Source organism: Oncorhynchus gorbuscha, linkage group LG14 (genome assembly GCF_021184085.1).
Source record: "Oncorhynchus gorbuscha isolate QuinsamMale2020 ecotype Even-year linkage group LG14, OgorEven_v1.0, whole genome shotgun sequence".
Lineage (NCBI taxonomy): Eukaryota > Metazoa > Chordata > Actinopteri > Salmoniformes > Salmonidae > Oncorhynchus > Oncorhynchus gorbuscha.
The window spans coordinates 28127150-28146998 of record NC_060186.1 but is presented as its reverse complement, the minus strand read 5'-3'; the positions used below and the strand labels follow the sequence as shown (position 1 = coordinate 28146998).

Here is a 19849-nt window from a genome sequence, read left to right as displayed (position 1 = left end):
ATGTCTGGCAGACATATCAGTGTGGATGACGGATCACCACCTCAAGCTGAACCTCGGCAAGACGGAGCTGCTCTTCCTCCCGGGGAAGGACTGCCCGTTCCATGATCTCGCCATCACGGTCGACAACTCCATTGTGTCCTCCTCCCAGAGCGCCAAGAACCTTGGCGTGATCCTGGACAACACCCTGTCGTTCTCAACTAACATCAAGGCGGTGGCCCGTTCCTGTAGGTTCATGCTCTACAACATCCGCAGAGTACGACCCTGCCTCACACAGGAAGCGGCGCAGGTCCTAATCCAGGCACTTGTCATCTCCCGTCTGGATTACTGCAACTCGCTGTTGGCTGGGCTCCCTGCCTGTGCCATTAAACCCCTTCAACTCATCCAGAACGCCGCAGCCCGTCTGGTGTTCAACCTTCCCAAGTTCTCTCACGTCACCCCGCTCCTCCGTTCTCTCCACTGGCTTCCAGTTGAAGCTCGCATCCGCTACAAGACCATGGTGCTTGCCTACGGAGCTGTGAGGGGAACGGCACCTCAGTACCTCCAGGCTCTGATCAGGCCCTACACCCAAACAAGGGCACTGCGTTCATCCACCTCTGGCCTGCTCGCCTCCCTACCACTGAGGAAGTACAGCTCCCGCTCAGCCCAGTCAAAACTGTTCGCTGCCCTGGCCCCCCAATGGTGGAACAAACTCCCTCACGACGCCAGGACAGCGGAGTCAATCACCACCTTCCGGAGACACCTGAAACCCCACCTCTTTAAGGAATACCTAGGATAGGTTAAGTAATCCCTCTCACCCCACCCCCCTAAGTTTTAGATGCACTATTGTTAAGTGACTGTCCCACTGGATGTCATAAGGTGAATGCACCAATTTGTAAGTCGCTCTGGATAAGAGCGTCTGCTAAATGACTTAAATGTAATGTAAATGTAAATGTAATATCACGTGACTGCAAATTTACCTTGAAATGATTGTGGTTCTATGTACATTTTGTTGCATTATTCATTTTACCTACACAAAAAGATCATGTCGAACGAACAAATTGTCTGTCAACATTTATGAAATTGTACCGACACTTCCTGTTTCCATTTACACGTCTTGTTTTTTTCTTCTTATATGCCAGGAATTTCTAGCATAAAAACGGTGGAGGAAATGTGGTTAGTGAATGGGAGGCTGTTATGAGGGCTTGTTTACTACTGTGACTGGGACACAAAGAACATTGCAGTAGTACACAATACCGAAGATGGAAAAGAAATAAAGAGAATCTCATTCTATTCCTCTATTCCTACACTGGAAGGGCAGATCATGTTGACTACTCCAATAGAGAATAGAGAAACTGTACCACCCAGAGCAATAGCTTCAAAAAATACCAGTACACATCCATATAATGGAGAGCGACACTGAACAAGTTCCCCCTTCTCGTCTAGCCGCTATTGAACCTTCCTGAATCAGCTCACTGTGGTAATGATAATATACTGTACTCTCAAAACATCAAACAGCATATTTAAACAGACAGGCTCTGCTCAGCCCACATCTCTCCGTTAAGTCTACCTTTCTCTCGTGCAAGACCCAGGGCTCTGGGTACACTACAGAGATGAAGGTGAAACACTGTCTCACTCATTATAACCACTCTGCCTTCCCAAGGACATTAATTCGTGAATGGAGTGCATAGACGCATGCACATCCCAGCAGAATGCCAGGTTCTCTCTAAACCAGCAAGATCTCACGGTCTCACTTCAGTGTTGCCGTTTGTCCATACAAGTCAAAACTCAACAGTTAAGTTAAGGCATTCGTTCCGACTGGTTAAAGTAAGGGTTAAGGTTTGGGACAGGGTTAAAACAGAAAAAATACAAACGAGGGCCTCGCACTGGGATTGAACCCGCACTCCTCTGAGCTGTAGCTCATGGTTTAGAGACGGTTAAAAGGGGGATTTCACCCTGGGGGACCATGGGTTGGTTTTGATCATGTCCGAGGGATTTCTAGGTCAGTGAGATGTTTCACAAATAAGTGTCCACAAGCAATGCACCCTATGACAACTTTCAGTGTATTGGAAGGGGAGGTGCAAGATCTGAAAAAAAATCCGGTCATGCTTGTGGCTATTTTATACTGATCGCACTGATCGCATGGTCATGTTTATGATATGAGAACTGAGGATAGATGAACAACATTATAATTACTCCACAATACTAACCTAAATGACAGAGTGAAAAAAGGAAGTCCGTGCCGAATAAAAATATTCCAAAACATGCATTCTGTTTGCAACAAGTCACTTAAGAAATACTGCAAAAAATATAAAACAAGTTGTCCACTATCGGCATTGTAAGGGACTGCGTAACTGGCGGCAGGGAAGTTAGGCGCAGGAGAGCAAAACTGGGTAATCAACGGAGCAGTTTTATACATAAAACCACCGGAAACCAGAACAATAAACAAATGGGTACAAAACCCGTTGCGCACCAGAGAAAATGTGCACATGCACTTACAATAAACAATTCCGCACAAAGATATGGGGGGAACAGAGGTTTAAATACACAACATATAATGAGGGAAATAAAGACCAGGTGTGTGAGAAGACAAGACAAAACAAATGGAAAATGAAAAGTGGATAGGTGATGGCTAGAAGACCGGTAACACCGACTGCCGAGCACCGCCCGAACAAGGAGAGGAACCGACTTCGGCGGACGTCGTGACAGGCATATTATTTATTATTGGTATCAAAATGTTAGCTGTTAAAATTAGATCCAACAATAATATTAAGAGATTAGAAATCTGTGGCTGTTCGCTGATGATTCATGTTTTCTTTTAAAACCACAATTAGAACCCCTCCACAGCCTCGTAGAGGATCTAGATTCTTTTGCTGACCTCTCTGGATTAAAAGTGTACTATATTACTTATTGGATCACTAAAAAATTCAACTTTTACATTACTGTGTAGTTTACCAATAAAATGGTCTGACGGGGATGTGGACATAACTGGTATACAAATCCCGAAAGAAAGAAATGATCTCACTCCAATACATTTTTATAGAAAGTTAACAAAAATAGATACGATCTTGCTACCATGGAAAGGAAAACACCTATTTGTGGAAAATCACCCTGATGAACTCTTTAGTCATATCACAGTTTACCTATTTGCGTATGGTTTTGCCTACACCTAGTGACCTGCTTTTTGAATTGTATGAACAAAAAATATCCAACTTTATTTGGAATGGCAAGCCAGACAAAATTAAAAGGGCCTATTCATATAACGAATATGAATTCGGAGGGCATAAATCATTAAATATTAAAGCATCTCACTAAAGGCATCAGTCAAACAAAAGTTATACTTAAATCTGAAATAGTTCTCTAGTAAATTAGTAAGAATGTCTCACCCCATGTTCAAGAATGGCCTCTTTCCTTTTATTCAGATTACAACTGCTCACTTTCGGTTATTAGAAAACGAAATCTCTAAAATATCATTATTTTTAAACAAGCCTTATAAAGTTGGTTGCAATTTCAATTTAATCCACCTGAAAAGGCAGAACAAATATTACAACAAATATTCTGGGTAAACTCAAATATGCTAATTGTTTAAAAAAAGTATTTTTCAATCAATAATTTTTTAAAGGTATAATTTTTGTAAATTATATCATAAATAGGACTGGTGGTGTTATGCCATACATGCAGGTAACACAGACATATGGAAATGTCTGCTCTACCCAAAATTTCAACCAACAAATTGCAGCATTTCCACAAAAATGGAAGAGGCAAGTAGGAGGGGGAAAAGAAAGGAACTTGTCTGTCGGCCCTGCATTAAAGAACATAAATGGTTAAAGAACATTGTGATGAATAAAAATATATACCAATTTCATTTAAGGACCAAAAAATTGACAGCTGTGCCATATAAATTGCAAAACAGTTGGGAAGAGATTTTGAATGTTACCGATTCCATGGCACATGGTTTATGAATTGACACGCAAAACAACAGCTGATTCAGAACTTCTTGCAACCAATAGAATGTTATATATATGGAGGATACAATCTTCCAAGCTCTGCAGATTTTGCTGCGAGGAGGCAGAGTCATTAGATCATTTATTTTGGTACTGTCCATATGTAGCTTGTTTTTCGTCACAGGTTCAGGAATGGCTGAAGAATTGCAACATTTACCTGGAGCTAACTCTGCAAATAGCACTGCTGGGTAATTTAAAAGTCATAGTCAATCGATCAATAATATAATAATACTCTTAGCAAAACATTTTCTTTTATTTACAATATGTAAAATCTGAGAATAGAAAGGTTCAGAACTTTTGTGAACCATCACAGCGCGGTTGAAAAATATATGGAAAATAGAAATCAAACGGATGGTGTTCAGATATAGATGGGAGGGGTTGACTGGAGCTAAACGATGGCGCTGACGGAGATGGTAGCATCGTGACTAGTTCTTAGGAAACTATGCAGTATTTTGTTTGTTTATGTACTATTTTTACATTATTAGCTCAGGAATTGTTTTGTGTCATTACATACAGCCGGGAAGAACTATTGGACATTAGAACGGCTGTAACTCACCAGAACTAATGCTGGCATTACGACCTCCCTGCAGCAGATCCTTTGATGCTCTCCCCAAAGCAATTTAACTTATTCCAAAACAACAACGGCAGAGGAGAGATACTCGGGTCTTCTGGTCCAATTTAGGAAGAGTGCCTATCACCCACCTAATATCCAATCTCTGGATAATAAAGTTGATAAGCTCAAGGTGAGTGTTGCTTTTCAGAGAGACACCAGAGATTGTAACATACTCTGCTTCACGGAAACATGGCTCTCTCGAGACATACTGTCTGACTCTGTAAAGCCAGTTGGTTTCTCAGTACATCGCGCCGACAGGAACAAACATCTCCCCGGGAAGCAGAAGGGTAGAGGTATGTTTTATGATTCATGACTTATGGTGTAACTGTGATAACATACAGGAACTCAAGTCCTTCTGTTCATCTGACTTAGAATATCTTCACAATCAAATGCCAACTTTACTATCTCCCGAGATAATTTTAGTCAATAATAGCCACAGTGGTCTATCTCCCCTCAAGCAGATACCATGACGGCCTTCAAAGAACTTCACTGGACTTTATGCAAACTGGAAACCACATATCCTGAGGCTGCATTTATTATAGCTGGGGATTAACAATGCAAATTTGAGGAAAAGGCTCCAGAAATTCTATCAACATATTGATTGTTGTAGTCACGCTGCTAAAACTCTCAACTATTGTTATACTACCTTCTAGAAAGCATAAGGCACTCCCCCACCCCCCATTCGGGAAATTGGACCATGATTCCATCTTGTTCCTCCCCTACTATAGGCAGAAACTAAAACAGGAAGCACCCGTGGTAAGGACTATTCAATGCTGGTCTGACCAATCGGAATCCACGCTTCTAGATTGTTTTGATCACGCGGACTGGGATTAGTTCAGAGTAGCTTCAGTAAATAATATATACCGATACAGTGAATGAGTTTATCAGGAAGTACATGGGAGATGTTGTGTCCCCTGTGACTATTAAAACCTAACCCAACCAGAAACCGTGGATAGATGGGAGCATTCGCGCAAAACTGAAATGCGCAAACCACAGCATTTAACCAAGGCAAGAAGACTGGGAATATGGAAGAATACAAACAGTGTAGTTATTCCCTCTGCAAAGCAATCAAGCAGGCGAAATGTCGGTATAGGGACAAAGTTGAGTCCCAGTTCAACGGCTCAGACACGAGACGTATTTGGCAGGGTCTACAGACAATCACGGATTATAATAGGAAAAAGGACACTGACGTCTTGCTTCCAGACAGGCTGAACGTCTTCTTCGCTCGCTTTGAGGATATAATACAGTGCCACCGACATGGCCCGCTATCAAGGACTGTGGGCTCTCCTTCTCTGTTGCCGACGTGAGTAAGACATTTAAGCGTGTTAACCCTCGCAAGGCTGCCGGCCCAGATGGTATTCCTATCTGCATCCCAGAGCATGCGCAGACCAGCTGGCTGGTGTGTTTACAGATAAATTCAATCTCTCCCTATCCAAGTCTGTTGTACCTACATGATTCAAGATGGCCACCATTGTCCCTATATCTAAGAAAGCAAAGGTAATTGAACTAAATGACTATCACTCCATAGCACTCACCTTTGTCATCATGAAGTGCTTTGAGAGACTAGTTGAGGATCATATCACCTCCACCTTACCTGCCACCTTGGACCCACTTCAATTTGCTTACCGCCCCAATAGATCCACAGACGATACAATCTCCACAACACTGCACACTGCCCTGTCACATCTGGACAGGAGGCATATCTATGTCAGAACAATGTTCATTGACTATAGCTCTGCATTCAACACCATAGTACCCTCCAAGCTCATCATCAAGCTCGAGGTCCTGGGTCTGAACCCTGCCCTGTGCAACTGGGTCCTGGACTTCCTGATGGGTCGCCCCCACGTGGTGAAGGTAGGAAACAACACCTATTTGCTGATCCTCAACATTGGAGCCTCACAAGGGTGCGTGCTCAGCCCCCTCCTGTACTCCCTGTTCACCCATGATTGCGTGGCCAAGCACGCCTCCAACTCAATGTCTAGTTTGAGAAACAGACACCTCACAAGTCCTCAACTGGCAGCTTCATTAAATAGTACCTGCAAAACACCAGTCTCAACGTCAACAGTGAAGAGTTGACTCCGGGATGCTGGCCTTCTAGGCAGAGTATAAAAGAAAAAGCCATATCTCAGACTGGCCAATAAAAATAAAAGATTAAGATGGGCAAAAGCACACAGACACTGGACAGAGGAACTCTGCCTAGGCCAGCATCCCAGAGTCACCTCTTCACTGTTGACATTGAGAGTAGTGTTTTTTACAAGTACTATTTAATTAAGCTGCCAGTTGAGGACATGGGAGGTGTCTGTTTCTCAAACTAGACACTCTAATGTATTGTTCCTCTTGCTCAGTTGTGCACCGGGGCCTCCCACTCCTCTTTCTATTCTGGTTAGAGCCAGTTTGCACTGTTCTGTGAAGGGAGTAGTACACAGCGTTGTATGAGATCTTCAGTTTCTTGGTAATTTCTCGCATGGAATAGCCTTAATTTCTCAGAACAAAAATAGACTGATGAGTTTCAGAAGAAAGGGCTTTGTTTCTGGCCATTTTGACCCTGCAATCAAACCCACAAATGCTGATGCTCCAGATACTCAACTACTCTAAAGAAGGCCAGTTTTATTGCTTTTTTAATCAGGACGACAGGTTTCAGCTGTGCTAACATCATTGCAAAAGGGTTTTCTAATGATCAATTAGCCTTTTAAAATTATAAACTTGGATTATCTAACACAACGTGCCATTGGAACACAGGTGTGATGGTTGCTGATAATGGCCGATGCAGATATTCCATTAAAACTCTGCAGTTTCCAGCTACAATAGTCATTTACTACATCAACAATATCTACACTGTATTTCGGATCAGTTTGATGTTATTTTAATGGACAAAAAAGGTGCTATTCTTTCAAAAATAAGGACATTTCTAAGTGACCCCAAACTTTTGTAAGGTAGTGTATATATTTTCTATACATAAAGTACCACTCAAAAGTTTAGACACCTACTCATTCAAGGGTTTTCCTTTTTTTTTTACTATTTTCTTCATTGTAGAATAATAGTGAAGGCATCACATCTATGAAATAACACATATGGAATCATGTAGTAACCAAAAAAAAAGTGTTAAACAAATCAAAATATATATTATATTTGAGATTCTTCAAAAAGCCACAGATTTGCACAGTCTTGGCATTCTCCCAACCAGCTTCATGAGGTAGTCACCTGGAATACATTTCAATTAACAGGTGTGCCTTCTTAAAAGTTCATTTGTGGACTTTCTTTCTTAATGTGTTTGAGCCAATCAGTTGTGTTGTGACAAGGTAGGGGTGGTATACATAAGATAGCCCCCCCCCCCAAAAAAAGTATTGACTCAGGGGTGTGAATACTTATGGAAGTGAGTTCTATATTTAATTTTCAATAACTTTGCACAATTTTCTAAAAACATGTTTTCACTTTGTCAGTATGGGGCATTGTGTTTAGATGCATGAGGGAATAATAATAATTGAATCCGTTTTGAATTCAGGCTTTAACACAACAAAATGTGGAATAAGTCCAAGGGTATGAATACTTTCTGAAGGCACTGTATACAAGGTGACAATTGTTTTTCCAGTCTCTGAAAGACTACAACTCCTGTGGTGCAGGGCCTCCTGATCTGGACCCGTCCCTCCCCCAATACAGGCTTTGTTGAAAGGGAGGCAGACACAACACAAAATCATTTGTGAAAAACAAATTACTGACCAGACAGCAATGGCTTCAAATGATTCCTCTCAACACAAATTTGACGAGGGAGTATTTTTTGATATTCTATTGACATTCAACTTATTGTTCTGTTTACTAACTTAGGTAGGTAGCTAGTCTAGTTAGCTAAGTTAGCTAAACAGCTACCGGTAGCCATATCTATGATATGGGGCGGCAGCATAGCCTAGTGGTTAGAGTGTTAGACTAGTAACCGGAAGGTTGCGAGTTCAAACCCCCGAGCTGACAAGGTACAAATCTGTCGTTCTGCCCCTGTTGTTCTGCCCCCACTGTTCTCAGGCCGTCATTGAAAATAAGAATATGTTCTTAACTGACTTGCCTGGTTAAATAAAAGGTAAAATTAAATTAAATGACTGAAAAGAGAAGAGGTTTTTACAAATCGGAGATCTATTTTATCTTGATTGTAAAACGTATATATATTTTTTCATAGAAATTGCTACTGAACAGCAAGCTACTAACATTACAACCAGTTACCTAAAGCTAGGTTTACCAGTAAATGTTAGCCTGCTAGTTTGCCTGGTGCCTGCTAACTTGCTATGTGCCAGCCTCGCATTTATAACCTGTTAGCAAACATGTGTAACATCAACAACTGTAAATAATTTTACTAGCTAGCTATGTAACATAATTGACAAAGGTTGACATTGAAATGCATTCACTATCATAATCAATCTAAAAACTATAAGCATGACACGTGATAGGATTCCAAACAGATGTAAATAACAATTATTGGCTTTCCAGCCAGCTAGGTTAACTAACAGTGAGGAGAAACAATAATGCAATAATTTACAGTTGTAAATCTTTTTTTGTCTAAGAGACAATACCATGTGGTACCTGGGCTTCTTCCTGGAGTGGATTCTAGATAGAGAGAAACACAATTCCTTTGCCTGTGTGTTTTCATTGGAGCAAAACTGTATCCCTCTCAATAGATTGGACATTATGCTATATTTCAAGCAATAGATGACAAGAGGAGCTGAATGGCAGTTTAATCATGACAACACCCCTCCCATCATTTGCTGATCAAAAAATGTCTGCACTTTACACCTCAGACATATATTCCCTGCACTTTACTACATTGATCATACTGTATTTTCTTCCTGAATGTTTTTTTGTGAATGGCAATTTCATCATGACCATCTCTAACATCATCTGCTGATCACCCAGTACTCATTTTGAGTTAGCATTAAATAGTGCACATTCACCTGTATTTTAGAAATTGACAAATCTTTTTGGGGGGGATATCTGAATGTCTAAAGGCCAGTTTATCCCCTGGTGGTGGAATATCTGTAAACATGAAAAAAAAATAAGTCTCTGCGACTGTCGCAATGGACGTGGTTACCGGACTGCCACAGCAACCAGACCAAATCCTCCTGAGACCAGATGATGCAGTAGTTCTAAAATTGTCACATAGAATGACCTACTTTTATTTCATCACACTGTGGCAGTAACCTATTAAGGTAAGCTCGCCATTAGCTTGTAAATAATGATGATATGGGTTTATTTACCTGTAATAATGAATCAAAAGTAACTAAAGTCTAGACGTTTAGACACTAGCTAGCAACAAACCAAAATATTGTTTAGAAAATTGCTTTTAGTTGCCTGACTTGATTGGTTGACATTTGCTGAATATATTTTTAAACAAATGTGTTTAATCTCTATTATTAAAATAGAGAAAGTATGCTATTTGGAGCACCGGACTGCTGATGTCATGCAGAGGCTGTCATTTTGTGTTTATACTTTTTCAGAACGACAACGACAAGTTTGATCTCGGACGACAATAGAATGTTCATGATGTTGCTATGACAATTGTCTACAGGCATGTCAATATACGGACTGTAAACAAGCTTTAACATCTGTTTGATGCTATAAAGCCCTGTATAACTTAAATACAAATATTCTGTGAATCCATAAAGGCAGACACATTTTTAAGATTAATAGAAAATATCTGTATTTATTTTATGGTGGTTCTACATTCTCTTATGTTGAGCCACACTGTCCTTTATCCGGCTTCGGTACACTGGCAATGGTGTTTGGCATGGTGGGCTGGGGAAGCTGAGACTCTTTGTGCTTGTGGTGAATGGTCTTGTCCTGTCTGCGGCGTACAGCCAGCTGGATAAGACTCTGCCAGAAGTGGTGAGTGCAGGGCTCGTAGACCTTCTTAAACACCAACTGTTTGGATCTCTTGCAGAGGATTTGCTGGTACTGCACGTCTCCTGGAAAGACATGGTTGTGGTGTTAGCATTTTACACTCATTTGGGGGAAGGGACGTAGGGCACTGCTTTATTGATAAAAGTGTCAACTGAATGGGACCTAAGTGTTTAGAGACAGGCTAGTGTATTGTTTGGGACAATGAGGGACATTGGGAGCTGCATTTGAGAGGAAAGGCTGCAATAGGTCTGAAAATTCGTAGGAGGGCAGTTCTGATTGAGGAGAAATGGCACCTCAATAGCTCTCATACACAACAGTACCTTTTCTGTCTCTAAACACAACCCTGCACAATCCAAAAAAACTCTCCCATCTCAAAGACCTGTTTCTAAACTTCCCCCCAGCCCATTGACTTTGACAGATCATTCTTGTCAATAGTTGCCTGGCAGGGAGATTTTTGTAGTAATGTTTTTGTATTGTGTTTTTTGAGAATCTGCAGAGAGAAGAATGTGGTGGTTGTGTCTTGATTTTATACCATTCAGTGTCCCTAGGTGGTTTCTGTCCCACAGTCTTGTGGTGCTCTATAACTGCAAGGTGTGTCCGCTCCCTCATGCTCGTGTGTATTTCAGCAGGACTTGAGGATAACCGGAGTTTTACAAAGAGAAAAGGTAAAAAGAGAAAAGGAGTAGACTAAATTGATTACATGGTCTTGGAGGTACTCTGTGGTCCTACATCTAACCCTATAACACAAATCCATACAAACACTACCCAATTCATGTTGCTTACTGTAAATTGAGCTATCTTAGCCTTCAACTCGTAAATATTTTTGCCAACTTACCTTCACCTTGTGGAGAGCCAGCGGTTGGAAAATCATCCTGGTGGATTCTGTACCACATAAAACAAAATACATACCAATACACAATTAAACCACACCGCTAATTGCATTGATCTGTATTAGACTGGCAAGCTTAGCACACCTAACATGGACATTTTAATATTGTCAGCTTGCTGTTAGCTAGTTAGCATCACTAAATTGGCAGCAAGATGTCTAGCCAGCTGAGAACCAACAAGCAAACCAACCATAGACAATTGATACACATTAATCATTGCTAACAACACACAAACAGAGAGTTAGCTGTGTTGGCAATTCTATTTTTAGTAACAAGTGTTTTTCAGAAAATTCTGGCTACAAGATTCAGATACTCTTATTTGCAAACGTTAGCTTGCTTACATTAATGTTAGTCAAATATGTTTAATCTGCTGAAGGTAGCTACCAGTCTAGAAGTGACTAGCATTGCTTAGGCTAAATGGTTTGAGAGTTGTACAGTGGGGCATAAAAATTATTTAGTCAGCCACCAATTGTGCAAGTTCTCCCACTTAAAAAGATGATAGAGGCCTGTAGGGGTTTTCATCCTAGGTACGCCTTAACTATGACAGACAAAATGAGAAACAAAATCCAGAAAATCACATTGTAGGATTTTTTATTAATTTATTTGCAAATTATGGTGGAAAATAAGTATTTGGTCACCTACAAACAAGCAAGATTTCTGGCTCTCACAGACCTGTAACTTCTTCTTTAAGAGGCTCCTCTGTCCTCCACTCATTACCTGTATTAATGGCACCTGTTTGAACTTGTTATCAGTATAAAAGACACCTGTCCAGAACCTCAAACAGTCACACTCCAAACTTCACTATGGCCAAGACCAAAGAGCTGTCAAAGGACACCAGAAACAAAATTGTAGACCTGCACCAGGCTGGGAAGACTGAATCTGCAATAGGTAAGCAGCTTGGTTTGAAGAAATCAACTGTGGGAGCAATTATTAGGAAATGGAAGACATACAAGACCCCTGACAATCTCCCTCGATCTGGGGCTCCACGCAAGATCTCACCCCGTGGGGTCAAAATGATCACAAGATCGGTGAGCAAAAATCCCAGAACCACACAGGGGGACCTAGTGAATGACCTGCAGAGAGCTGGGACCAAAGTAACAAAGCCTACCATCAGTAACACACTACGCCGCCAGGGACTCAAATCCTGCAGTGCCAGACATGTCCCTCTGCTTAAGCCAGTACATGTCCAGGCCCGTCTGAAGTTTGCTAGAGAGCATTTGGATGATCCAGAAGAAGATTGGGAGAATGTCATATGGTCAGATGAAACCAAAATATAATTTTTTGGTAAAAACTCAACTTGTCGTGTTTGGAAGACAAAGAATGCTGAGTTGCATCCAAAGAACATTTACATTACATTTAAGTCATTTAGCAGACGCTCTTATCCAGAGCGACTTACAAATTGGTGCATTCACCTTATGACATCCAGTGGAACAACCACTTTACATTAGTGCATCTAAATATTTTAAGGGGGGGGGGGGTGAGAAGGATTACTTTATCCTATCCTAGGTATTCCTTAAAGAGGTGGGGTTTCAGGTGTCTCCGGAAGGTGGTGATTGACTCCGCTGTCCTGGCGTCGTGAGGGAGTTTGTTCCACCATTGGGAAGCCAGAGCAGCGAACAGTTTTGACTGAGCTGAGCGGGAACTGTACTTCCTCAGTGGTAGGGAGGCGAGCAGGCCAGAGGTGGATGAACGCAGTGCCCTTATTTGGGTGTAGGGCCTGATCAGAGCCTGGAGGTACTGAGGTGCCGTTCCCCTCACAGCTCCGTAGGCAAGCACCATGGTCTTGTAGCGGATGCGAGCTTCAACTGGAAGCCAGTGGAGAGAGCGGAGGAGCGGGGTGACGTGAGAGAACTTGGGAAGGTTGAACACTAGACGGGCTGCGGCGTTCTGGATGAGTTGTAGGGGTTTAATGGCACAGGCAGGGAGCCCAGCCAACAGCGAGTTGCAGTAATCCAGACGGGAGATGACAAGTGCCTGGATTAGGACCTGCGCCGCTTCCTGTGTGAGGCAGGGTCGTACTCTGCGGATGTTGTAGAGCATGAACCTACAGGAACGGGCCACCGCCTTGATGTTAGTTGAGAACGACAGTTTGTTGTCCAGGATCACGCCAAGGTTCTTAGCGCTCTGGGAGGAGGACACAATGGAGTTGTCAACCGTGATGGCGAGATCATGGAACGGGCAGTCCTTCCCCGGGAGGAAGAGCAGCTCCGTCTTAGAACACCATACCTACTGTGAAGCATGGGGGTGGAAACAACATCAGGGCTGTTTTTCTGCAAAGGGACCAAGACGACTGATCCGTGTAAAGGAAAGAATGAATGGGGCCATGTATCGTGAGATTTTAAGGGAAAACCTCCTTCCATCAGCAAGGGCATTGAAAATGAAACGTGACAGTGATCCCAAACACACCGCCCGGGTAACGAAGGAGTGGCTTTTTAAGAAGCATTTCAAGGTCCTGCAGTGGCCTAGCCAGTCTCCAGATCTCAACCCCATAGAAAATCTTTGGAGGGAGTTGAAAGTCCGTGTTGCCCAGCAACAGCCCCAAAACATCACTGCTCTAGAGGAGATCTGCATGGAGGAATGGGCCAAAATACCAGCAACAGTGTGTGAAAACCTTACAGAAAACGTTTGACCTCTGTCATTGCCAACAAAGGGTATATAACAAAGTATTGAGATAAACTTTTGTTATTGACCAAATACTTATTTTCCACCATAATTTGCAAATAAATTCATTAAAAATCCTACAATGTGATTGTCTGGATTTTTTTTCTCATTTTGTCATCTGTCATAGTTGAAGTGTACCTATGATGCAAATTACAGGCTTCTCTCAACTTTTTAAGTGGGAGAACTTGCACAATTGGTGGCTGACTAAATACGTTTTTGCCCCACTGTATGTATCCAAAAGATAGCTATGCGATTTAACTGATGGCTTTCAGAGTTCAATACAGTACTGTAGCGAACGAACTAGCTAATTTAGTCCAGCTAGGCTATCAAGCTAGCTGATAGTAGGTTACCTTAAATTGAGAATCTTCTGTTTTGTTGTGAAGGAAAAAAAGCTGCCGTCGAAATGAATTCCCCATCAATTCAGCCTAAAACAATCCCTCTGATAATCTTTGGTCACCGTAAACAACATTCCTCATAGCCACAAGCCACTGGAATCATCAGGGTAAATCTCTGGTAGATAGAACGGTGAAAGATAACTCATTTTTAATTACAACAGCACACCACACTGGTATGATGACAAACGTTATCAAACGTTTCCCCAAGAAATCTGGTATAGAGAAGTACTGAGATTACTGTGTGTTGTTCTTTCGAAGTAAAACACCATCTAAATCCACGTTTGTGGGCACGCCCCATCTACCTAGCGGAGCGGTATCTGCATTCGCTATGAATGTCGGACTTTGTGGTTCCATATGAGCAGACAAATACACAGGAAGTCAAAACTTCCTGACTACCAGTGAAATGCTTGTGGTATGGATCATTGTTTATGTTTATGACAAAAACGTAATGTTGTTAACATAGTAATGACTATATGCAGAGCCAGGGTGAAATGTCCCTTTACGTTAAACATGAATTCAAACTGGATAAGGTAAGGGACAGGGTTAAAACAGAAAACATTTAAACGAGTGCCTAGCACCGGGATTGAACCCGCGATCCTTGGAGTCGTAGCGTGGTTTAAGCCATTCCTCTATGGTAATAGGTGCTTACGTTGCCCCTAGTGACCGGTATTGAAGGCATCTCCTGACATCCTGGGGACCCCGAAACATGTTGAATACTGAAGTGGATTTGGTGTGACCTGGCTGCTCTCAATACAGAGGATTAGACATAACGCATTATGAGACATTGCCTGCTTCCCCACAGTGAGTTGTCTAGTCCATCCTGGTCCAACCTGAGCTGCATGCTGTGTCCCAGGAGAGCAGAGCTTCACCACTGTATAAAGGAGCTCCGCACTGTAGCACCAGCCACATGCTGCCTCTGCTCCCTCTGCCCTCATCCCCAGCCCAGCCTCTCTCCTCCTCTCCCCTACCCATGCATCTCTTTACCTCCCTCTGTCTCTCCCCCTGTTTCTCTCTCTCCCCTTCCTCCACGGTTCATCTAAAGAACAAGGAGGAAGGGTGTCTGTACACGCACTAGGCACACACCATCCATCCCTTTAACACACTGCAGAGACACAAAACAGAGAGAGCACCGCCCATCCTGCAACCATGCTAGTACTGCACACAGCACCCTGCCTGACACACACACACCAGGGGAGTAAAGGGGGTATAGAGGGAGAGATACTTAGGGTGAATTACGATAGAGTGAAAAGGGGAGCAATAGTGATAGATACTTGGTATGAATAAAGATGGAGAGGGAGAGAAAAAAGGAGGGTGATAAGTATAGCTATATAGGGTGGTTAATAATGAAGGAGATAGGGTAGAGAGAACAGGCGCACAATAAGTATAGGTAGGCCTACATACAGTACAGTGGATAAAGATGATGGAAAGATACCCATTACAGAGACTGCTTTTAGAAGGCTGTATTGTTGAGTTTACATGTGTTTTGTAACAAATTGGGAGGATTCAATCTGGTAGATGAAGTGTACTGACCATCCATTCATTGTGAAGTCTCTGTAGAGCATCCTCTTGCCCACCTCCTTCCTCTGTACTCTCCTGGGGAACTCCAGATGGGTGAACTCTCCACCCAATAGGTGAGGCTGCATGAAGCCCTGCACACAGACAGAAAAGGTTACATTACATTAGGTAGGCTATGTTCAGACAGGGCCATCTATGCCCTGACAGCCAAGGCAATCTGTCAGACATTTCTAAAATATCCTTGAAGCTCAAAAGACAAATCAACAAGGGAGTCTCATGATATTGTATAGAATCACACATTGTAACCTTTCATGCAGAGTCCAAGGTATCCTGACTTATAATCACAGCTAGCTATATATTATAAATGTAAATGACTGGTGTCCATGAAAAAAGGTGAGCCACGGTTCTCTTCTCACCAGGAACTGTAGCCGTTGTCTCTCTGACTCTGGAGTGAACTCTGTGGACATGGGTATGACCTTCCCGTCCCTTATAATGATCGCCCTGGGGATACACGCACAAACGCACGAGCACACACACACACAAAATAAAGATAATAAAGCCTTGCAATCATAGTAAAATACACAAATACAAACCCCTCTTCTCTTAAGGAAGCATTGCCTTTTTTACAGTATAATAAAGTCAATTTTATGGTATTGTACTGTGTCATTACCCAGTACTTGCTTTGCTACCGTATTTATATTACAGTAGGTGTACTGTAATATTAAATACTTAATTTTACTTGCCACTGAGCTGCCTGTAAATTGCTGTCAAATTCATGGTAACCCCTTTACAGTGTGCATGTAGGCAGTATATAGTATATAGTACAGTATATACCTGGATTTGACTGGTTTCACTGAGCATAATATTATGATCACTCCTGGGTGTGTACAGTACAGTGTCAGTGGACCCGAGGTATTTAGACATACTGTAACTGCCAGGCTTCTCCACACATTCATTACTTAAGGGTACAATTAATAATGTACACACATATTTTCTTCCAGCAGGGGATGGCAAATGTAGCCAAAATGCATGAAAATGTAATTATGTAGGACCACCTGAAATAAAACTGATGCATGCCTCTGCACTGTAGTGCACTCATTCGCGCCACTGTTCACTATGTTTGCTAAACATATGCAGTACCAGTCAAAAGTTTGGACACACCTACTCATTCAAGGGTTTTCCTTTATTTTTACTATTTTCTAAATTGTGGAATAATAGTGAAGACATCAAAACTATGAAATAACACATATGGAATCATGTAGTAACCAAAAAAGTGTTAAACAAATCAAAATATATATTATATAAGTAGCCACCCTTTGCCTTGATGACAGCTTTGCACTAATTCTTGTTATTCTCTCAACCAGCTTCATGAGCTAGTCACCTGGAATACATTTCAATTAACAGGTGTGGCATGTTAAAAGTTCATTTGTGGAATTACTTACATGAAGGTCAATCAATTCTGGAAAATTTCAAGAACTTTGAAAGTTTCTTCAAGTGCAACAAAAACCATCAAGCACTATGATGAAACTGGCTCTCACGAGGACTGCCAATTATCTCTGCTGCAGAAGATAAGTTCATTAGAGTTAACTGCACCTCAGATTGGAGCCCAAATAAAATGCTTCACAGAGTTCAAGTAACAGACACATCTCAACATCAACTGTCCAGAGGAGACTGAGTGAATCAGGTCTTCATGTTTGAATTGCTGCAACAACAAAAAAAACACTACTAAAGGACACCAATAATAAGCAGAGATTTGCTTGGGCCATGAAACACGAGCAATGGACATTAGACTGGTGGAAATCTGTCATTTGGTCCGATGAGTCCAAATTTGAGATTTTTGGTTCCAACCAACGTTTCTTTGTGAGATCAAGAGAAGGTGAACGGATGATCTCCGCATGTATGGTTCCCACTGTGAAGCATGGAGGAGGAAGTGTGATGGTGCTTTGCTGATGACACTATCTGTGATTTATTTAGAATTCAAAGCACACTTAACCAGCACTGATGCTACAGCATTCTGCAGTGATACGCCATTCCACCTGGTTTGCGCTTAGTGGGACTATAATTTGTTTTTCAACAGGACAATGACCCAACACACCTCCAGGCTGTGTAAGGGCTATTTGACCAAGAAGGAGAGTGATGGAGTGCTGCATCAGATGACCTGGTCTCCATAATCACCCAACCTCAATCCAATTGAGATGGTTTGAGATGAGTTGGACTGCAGAGTGAAGGAAAAACAGCCAACAAGTTCTCAGCATATGTGGAAACTCCTTCAAGACTGTTGGAAAAGCATTCCAGATGAAGCTGGTTGAGAGAATGCCACTCATGGATATCATTTTTATGTCTCTTTGTGCAGTTTGAAGGAAGTTGAAGGTTGTTTTGTGAGCCAATGCTACATAGCGTTGGAAAAATGACTGGAAGTCTACAGAAACAGCTAACTTCCTTCAAACTGCATGCAGAGACATGAACATGGTATCCATGAATTAATCTGACTCTGGGTAAGTAGAAACAAAATATTGTACTAACCCATTAAAGTCTAAGGCCTATCTAAACTGGGGTGGGGGGGTTCGACTAAGCTACATGGAAGGTCATACCAAGGATCCTTTTGCTATTTGATTTTTAAGACTGCTTGAAGTATAAAAAAACGATATACCAAAAATGAGTTGATTACATTTTTTTGGGGGGGCCTTACTGCTATTAGCCCATACAAATGCATTGCATGACAGATTCACTACATGGAACAACAGACAGTCCCCCCCAAAAAAATCTAGAGGACGTTTGTTCTGAAGTGTCTGTCCTATATCTGAGATATAAGATTATATGTATATATATATATTTTTACATGCATCTAACCCCTTATTTTGGCACTAAACTGTGTCCATATATATTTTCATAGATTTTTTTAACTGGTAGTGAGGACCTTCAGATGAGTCTTGTGAGGCCTGTGGGCATTAGCGTGTAGCCCAAACTGTTTTGGACCCAAGACGCTTGTGGGGGTGAGATTCTCACCTTTAGTCCAAACCGTTCGGACACAACAGACGATTTTGTAAGAAGACAGATTTTTGGGATTGTCTCATGGTCTGACAAACACTGCTCTAGCGCTTTCACAGATCCATGGATTGAGACTCATCCAATCCGGAAAAAAATCAAATATCTCCAGCTTAAACTGAGAGATTTTTATGTGGATTTTTGTATTATGCTAATTCGATTTCCATGGGGGCGAGTACATTGACCTTAATTGCCAAAATCTCACACTTATCCCTTTAAAAAGAGCCTCTTGGAAGAAATATTAACAACATTTAAAAAATGAATATAATGGAAACACTGACATGTTAGATTAGCCTAGCATACCACCAATATGTTAAGAGTAGGTTTGTGTACTTTTGGGACAAAGCAGTTCAGGATCAAATCAGGATAGATACAACACACACACTAACCTGCTGTCTCCTGCGTTTCCCACATATAGCTTTCCAAGCAGATAAACAACACACAGTGCTGTGCATCCTCCAGTGATGTTATACACCTGCTTCTCCCTCTCTATCTGGGCATCCTGAAAACACATGCACACACACATTAGTCAACCTGGAATTAGGTGTTGTGAATAACATGTTGGCTTTTAATTGGACCCCCCCCCCCAAAAATCTATGAAACTAATAGGTGACAGAATACAAATATAACATGCAATTAACACCTAGTTAAAGCAATAAGACCTCCTTCAGAGGTTTCTAAGGAAGCGAATCAACTAAAAGGCAAGAAACAGTTATCTGGGGCTAAGCAGATGCACTGAACTGTGAAAGGTGTGTGTGTTTGCTGTGTGTGCCGTCTGTGCAGAAGGTGTCTGTGCGGGAGAGAGGAGCTAAGGGGGGGGTTCTCTCCTACGCATTCTGCTTGGATGCTGATCGGCCATCTGATGACTCTGAA

General features: G+C 41.8%; 1 protein-coding gene and 1 long non-coding RNA gene across 2 annotated transcripts in view; both read right to left on the bottom strand.

Annotated features, from left to right (window-relative positions):
- The window catches only part of LOC123994738 (protein phosphatase 1H-like), a 59697-nt gene that overhangs the window by 8649 nt on the left and 31199 nt on the right, over positions 1-19849 (bottom strand). The window contains exons 4-6 of the mRNA XM_046297682.1: positions 19366-19478; positions 16348-16432; positions 15947-16065 (exon numbers count right to left, since the gene is read on the bottom strand). Of these exons, the coding sequence (XP_046153638.1) occupies positions 15947-16065; positions 16348-16432; positions 19366-19478 (317 nt within the window). The remainder of the gene's footprint in view (positions 1-15946; positions 16066-16347; positions 16433-19365; positions 19479-19849) is intronic.
- LOC123994739 lies at positions 7957-11861 on the bottom strand. The gene is made up of 3 exons (XR_006831702.1): positions 11309-11861; positions 11006-11104; positions 7957-10538 (listed from the first exon to the last, which is right to left on the bottom strand). It is a non-coding gene; the product is annotated as an uncharacterized LOC123994739 (long non-coding RNA).